Consider the following 7079-nt stretch of genomic DNA (forward strand, 5'->3'; position numbering starts at 1 on the left):
ATCTGCCAGGTAAATCTCAGGTGTCTCAGCTGTTGGTTTGCCTTATTTTCACAGGGGGCTTGGCCCATGGGAAGGTGGCATAGTGCCTTTGGTGAATAAGCACAGTAATTGCAGGCTTTGGAACCAAACCTGGGTGGCACTTTGAAAATGGGATTAAAGCCCTAGCATGTAGCTGCCAAGTACCCAGCAGAGCAAGGATCTCAGTCTTGGGCAGATTTTCTGTTCCAGCGTCATCTCTGAAAGCAGGGTTTTCCCAGTGATGTATTTTATAAACATGTCAAATTGCCACTTGTTTCTGTACTTTTCTGATACGAGAAACATTTGGAATCTTGTACTCTGTTGTCTTTAAATGCTAAATTTAGTTTTTAAAAAGAATACATCTTACCTCTTACTTTAGAGCACCCTATAGCATTATGATGGCAGATATTATGGCCTCCTTTGGTTCTGTGTGTGCAGAGACCTCTGGCCTTTGGGACTTAAAGGAATAACAAATAGTCACTTTCCTTACGGGCCTGGAGAGCAGCTGCTCAGTGGTTACTGTGGACTGAATGTTTGTGTCCCCCCCAAATTCATATGTTGAAGCCGCAGCCCCCCATGTGATGGTGGTTGGAGATGGGGCCTTTGGGAGCTGAACAGAATTAGAATTAGATGAAGTCATGGTGATGGGGCCCTTGGGATTAATGTCCTTAAAAGAAGGGACATCAGAGGGAATTCCTGCTATGGCTCAGCAAGTTAAGAATCCAACTAATTTCCATGAAGATGCGGGTTTGATCCCTGGCCCCACTTAGTGGGTTGCTGTAAGCTTCAGTGTAGGTCACAGATGTGGCTCGGATCTGTCCTTTGCCATGGCTGTGGTGTAGGCTAGCAGCTATAGCTCCAATTCGACCCCTAGCCTGGGAATTTCCCTATTCTGTGGGTGTGGCCCTAAAAAAAAAAAGACAAAAAAAATCCCCAAAACAAAATGAATGGGACCTAATCACTCTTACAAGCTTTTAAACATTAAAAAAAAAAAAAAAAATACAGCCTGTAGAATGGGAGAAGATAGCTACAAATGATGCAACCTTGACTTAATCTCCAAAATATACAAACAACTCATACATCTCAACAACAAAACAAACAACCCAATCAAAAAATGGGCATAAGAACCAAATAGACATTTCTCCAGAGACTATATATGGATGGCCAGTAGGCACATGAAAAGGTGTTCAACACCACTAATTATTAGAGAAATGCAAACCAAAACTACAGTGAGGTGCCACCTCACGCTGGTCAGAATGACCATCATTAATCTTTACAAATAACAAATGCTGAGAGGGTGTGAAGAAAAGGGAAACCTCCTATACCACTGGTAGGAATGTAAATTGTAAATTGGTACAATCACTATTGAAACCAGTATGGAGTTTCCTCAGAAAACTAAATTTAGAACTAGCATATGATCCAGCAACCTCACTCCTGGGCATATATCCAGACAAAACTACAATTCAAACAGTAGGTACACCTGTTTGTTCATAGCAGCACTATTCAAGATAGCCAAGACATGGAAACAACCTAAATGTCCACTGACAGATGAGTAGACTAAGAAGATGTGGTACATATATACAATGGAATACTATTCAACCATAAAAAAGAAGGAAGTCATGCCTTTCACAGCAACATGGATGCAACTAGAGATTCTCATTAAGTTAAATAAGTCAGAGAAAGACAAATACCATATATCATTTATATGTGGAATCTAAAATATGGCACAAATGAACTTGTCTACAAAACAGAAAGAGACTCAGACATGGAGAACAGACTTGTGGTTGCTGAGAGGGAGGGAATTGTATGGACTGGGAGTTTGGGTTTAGTAGATGCAAACTATTACATTTAGAATGGATAAGCAGTGAGGTCCTATGTAGAGCACAGGGAACTATATCCAGTCTCTTGGGATAGGCAATGATGGAAGATATATAGGGAAAGGAATGTATATATGTATAATTAGGTCACTTTGCTATATGGCTTAAATTGGCAAAACATTGTTAATCAACTATAATACAAAAATTTAAAAAGAAAGAAAAATACAGCTTCTACTCTTCCCAATGTTTCATTGTTTCACTATACTTTACTTTTTAAGTGAAACAAATTTTAAAAATAAAACAGTAATAGGGATAGTCCACTGTATTTTTAAAATGTGCTTTCCTTTTTGGGGTCCATTGTATGTGTTTGCTTATATAATTGCCTGGTTCCTTAGCAAAGGATCTGAGATCTCAGCAACACTTCAGCAGAAATCGTTATGCTAATAGTGTGAGGGCCTTTTGATCTTGTGATTAACATGGAGCTTGACTAACCTGATTATATGACTCTGCTGGAAACTGAGTTACAGTCTGTTAATACAGCATAATAAATTCAAATGAGACTTCCTTGGGCTGTCTTATCCTAGAACTGTCGTGTTTTATTATTAGAAAATGAATCTCTCTGTTCGCATAAAGAAAAAGTTTAAGAGTGTGTCATTTATTGTGATTTCCACACCCCCACCTCGGGCCCCACAGGCAGCATGTGGAGGTTCCCAGGCTAGGGCTCCAATTGGAGCTACAGCTGCCAGCCTTATGCCACAGCTATACCCCCAGTACCTAGCATGGTGCCTGTGTGTAGCCCTTTGTCGTGTTTTCTGGTGCCCAAGCCTTTTGAATACTCTTCCTATGTTTAGGTAAGGTCTCACTTTACAAATCCTACCTCCCAAAAGTGGAAGCGAGAAAACAAATTTCCTAGCCTCCCTTGCAGCTAAGACAGAGCCATGTGACCCATTATCCACTGACCCACTGCATCCAGAAAGGACTTGAGCTTTACCCTCATCTCACTTTTCTAGCAAAGGTATTGACTGAAGCATCAGGCTTTCTCCTCGGGTAAGCTTTCCCTAAGCACCCCCCATCCCTCTCCAGGACAGTCAGGTTTGATGCCCCTTCTCTAGGTCTACTTTTTCATTGTACTTTCCCATGGTATTATAATGGTTAGCATTTTTATTAGGTTCTGATCTGCTGTGACAGTTATGGTAATCCTAGCAGTTCTTACAAACCCACACCAAAGACAGATAGTGAATCAAACACAAAAGAAGTTTCCCTTTCCTGATCTCGTAACGTCAAAATGGTACCTGGGCACAGCAGCCAGCCCACCTGCAGGAGGTTCACGGATCCAGGCATCTTCTATCTTCCATCGCACGGCTTTGCCATCTGTACCATGCAGCTTCCAAGGCTCATCTGAAGCAGGCTAGAGGCAAAGGGCATGAGGAAGCATACCCCAGGGCTTTTATAAGCCAGGCTCTGAAGCTCTGTGTATCACTCCTGCTCACGTTCTGTTGCTCAGAGTTCAACCGCATGGCTATACCTAACTGGCAAATACAGCCCTGCTTCCTGCACCTTCTTCCAGATAAGAATACGTGGACACTAGAAAAAAAAAATTTCTTTTTAGGGCCACACCCACAGCATATGGAGATTCTCAGGCTACGGGTCCAATCGGAGCTACAGCTGCCAGCCTATACCACAGCCACAGCAACGCAGGAGCCTAACCTCATCTGCAACCTACACCATAGCTCACAGCAACGCCAGGTCCTTATCCCACTGAGCAAGGCCAGGGATCGAACCTGCAACCTCATGGTTCCTAGTGGGATTTGTTTCTGCTGCGCCATGACAAGAACTCCGACACCAGAAAATTATGATGAAGAGCCATATCTAACTTTGTGTCTTCTCACTTGCTTCCTTCCTCCTCGACTGGGAAAAAGGATGACAGTAAGAAGGCTAATCATGCAGTAACACTGTGTAAATCACAGACAGCTGTAGCTCTGATCTGGATTCTCTTTTCTTGGCTCTTCGGTGCTTTTTGCTAAACGTTTCTGTTTGGGGGCACATATTCATTGGATGGTTATTTCTGAATACTCTGCCTAGAACTGCTTTTATCTCCAGGCTCCCCATGTGTCACTTTGAAAGGGAAAGTGCTTAGCCTGCAGCCTGGGCACCACATGTGTTCTGAGGGGCTGGCAGGCGGAAGAGTTAGGAAGTTCCAAATCATTGCCTGTTGGCCACCCACAGGCTAATGAAGGAAACATCTTTTTTTTTTTTTTCCCTTCTCTCCCTCTCCTGGATCTAGGTGCTGTATCAGCAGCCAGGGAGAGCTGGGAATACGACTCCGGTGCCAGGGACCTCCAGAGCCCGGACTTACAGACTCAGTCAACCCTACAGAAGCTTCTGGAGTATGGGGGGAGCTCTTGGCACCAGCAGGCTGCCGCTCTCTACAAGCTGCTCGCACAGTCCCCGCGTTTTGGCAGCTCTGTAGGAGGCAGCTATCTGGAGCTGGCCAACACGGTAAGTACTTTCCGGTTCATGGAACACATCTCTAGGATGGTGTGTATTCCAAGGCAAATATTTAAATGCTGCGCTCCAGGGGACGTATCGGATATTGTCTTTTTTATTAATCTACACCTTGTGCCGTTGCCAACATTGCCAATGATGTTGAGTGTTCCAAATATTTATGATTGGCAACGTCACTGCCATTATTCAGAGAAGAGTTGTCTCCTAAAAAGTGTTTTAAGTCTGTACCTTATCCCGATTTGATTACTAGAATATCTCCAGTGGCTTCACCTTAACTAGAATGCTTTTCTGACACCAGACGCTACACATTAATCAGTTATCATCCTTCCTTTATGTTCCCTAACTTGGACTTGACTCATTTGGAAAACAAAGAGGAAAATATGTCATTGAAAGCTTGGTAATTGTTTCTGCTTGTACTTTAAGAACATATTCTGGGAGTTCCCACCGTGGCGCAATGGGATCGGCGGTGTCTCTGGAGCGCTGGGACTCGGGTTTGATCCCCCGCTGGCGTGGTGGGTTGGGGACTCTGACATTGCTGCAGCTGTGGCTCAGATCTGATCCTTAACCTGGGAACTCCATATGCCACAGAGCAGCCAAAAAAGCAAAAAAAAAAATCTGTCGAAAACTATGGAACCACCTAGAATTCCACTGCTTTAAGTTAAACTTCCCTTTTACCTCAGGATAAATCATTTCCATGATGGCCTTTGGGTGACAAGCTATAATATTCCCTTTTAAGTTGGAACTGGGGGATGAGAGTGGGTGGCTAACAGCCTGAGCCATTTTGGGGTGACATGCAGGTAGTTTATAAATTGAGATTGCTGTCTAACCACACTGTGTGAAAGGTCCAGAAACCTACCTTGCTTTTTGAAGCTGAAGTTTGAAACAGAAGGTGGTGTGAGCCTCTTGACAACTTCATTTATGCATATTTTCAATCCATTTTGAGGTAGACCGGTGGTTTTCAGACTCTGTGTTTGAGGTATATTTTCTTTTTTTTTTTCTTTTAAGGCTACACCTGTCGCACATGGAAGTTCCCAGGCTCGGGGTTGAATTGGAGCTACAGCTGCCAGCCTACACCACAGCCACAGGAATGGGGATCCGAGCCACGTCTGTGACCTACACCACAGCTCACAGTAACACTGGATCGCTGACTCATTGAGGAAAGCCAGGGATCAAACCCACATGAATTCATCCTCACGAATACTAGTTGGATTCGTTTCTGCTGCGCCACAACGGGAACTCCGAGGTATATTTTCTAATTCTGGTATTTTTGGTGACATGTTTACAGGCACTAACAATCCTAAATATACCAGCAATAAATAAAATACAAATCCCAATTATTACACATCCCATGAAATACTTGCCCAGTACTGCTTGGAATTGTCAAGGATATCAAAAGTAAGGAAAGCCTGAGAAAGAGCAACTGTCACAGCTAAGGGGAGCCTTACATTTATAACAACTAAATGTATTGTTGGACCCTGGATGGGACATGAGGTGAAAACTAAAGAAACCTGGATAAATTATAGATTTTAGTTAATAATGTATCAGTATTGATTTTACTAATTGTGACACTATATCATAATAATGTAAGATTTTCATAATAGGGGAAACTGGGTGTGAAGTATAAGAGAACACTTGGTCCCATCTTTGCAACTTTTCTGTAAATCTAAAATTATTATAAAATTTAAAAAAATTTAAACACATTTTCTGCTAGAGTGTTATTATATCTCATAAAAGCTATAAAAGCATCCATAGTTATTGCACTGTTTGTCGCTCAGATACCCTTCAAGGACATTCTTGCTCAGTTTGCGTTGAACTTTTAACTATCCTAATCTCACCTTCCTGAGCACCCAGGAGACTAGGCAAGCAGCAGGAAATATGTCATCTTTCTCTGGCGTGGACCTGGACTTAGGCTATGCTTTTACAGATAACTCGCACCAAGTAGGCCTTCCCTTTGTGCGCTATCAGTTCAGGCTTTTTCAAGACAGAGAGTGCCATAGCAGTATGGGTTATAGCAAGAATCAGTGTTACACACTGATCAAAATTTGTTCATTTTTTTATCCTTTTTTTTTTTTTTTTTTTTAAGGGCCTCATCCACAGCATGTTGAAGTTCCCAGGCTAGGGGTCGAATCAGAGCTGCAGCCCCTGGCCTACACCACAGTCACAGCAACGCCAGATCTGAGCTGCATCTTCGACCTACACCACAGCTTACATGCTGGATCCTTAACCCACTGAGCGAGGCCAGGGATGGAACCCTCGTCCTCATGGATACTAGTTGGGTTCGTTACCACTGAGCCATGACGGAAAGGCCATGTACTGATCCAAATTGAGTGGCACTCCCTCGGAAGGATTCAGGCTTGAGGCCCACCAGTTTTCTACAGCAAACCTACTGGTGAAAACTATAGAAGTTGGCTTTTCCTACCTCTTTGTGACTCCTTGATTCCGAACCTCTGCAATAACTACTTGGATTTGGTTCTGTTCTCCCTTTTCTCCTGGGCAGAAGCCTACTTAGCCCCTGGTCCCACAGCCAGGTTCCCTTTGCGTATCGTTGGGGAAGCTGTATATTGTTTGAAACTGATGAGAGTCTGCCTGCGATGGCCTCTGCAGAGGCCAGTTTGGGAAACCCTCCCTTAAATTTGAGCATCCAGCTCACGCAAAAGTGTTCACTTTATTAAGAATCATGAACTGGAATTCCTGCCGTGTCTCAGTGGTTAACAAACCCAGCTAGTATCCATGAGAATG

General features: G+C 43.2%; 1 protein-coding gene across 1 annotated transcript in view; it reads left to right on the forward strand.

The window, feature by feature from the left end:
- LOC125124712 (uncharacterized) overlaps window positions 1-4941 on the forward strand; it is a 108527-nt gene extending 103586 nt beyond the window's left edge. The window contains exon 4 of the mRNA XM_047774735.1: window positions 4120-4941. Within this exon, the coding sequence (XP_047630691.1) occupies window positions 4120-4583 (464 nt within the window). The 3' untranslated portion in view covers window positions 4584-4941. The remainder of the gene's footprint in view (window positions 1-4119) is intronic.
- The last annotated feature ends 2138 nt before the right edge of the window (window positions 4942-7079 follow it).

Source organism: Phacochoerus africanus, chromosome 4 (assembly GCF_016906955.1).
Source record: "Phacochoerus africanus isolate WHEZ1 chromosome 4, ROS_Pafr_v1, whole genome shotgun sequence".
NCBI classification, from domain to species: Eukaryota; Metazoa; Chordata; class Mammalia; order Artiodactyla; family Suidae; genus Phacochoerus; species Phacochoerus africanus.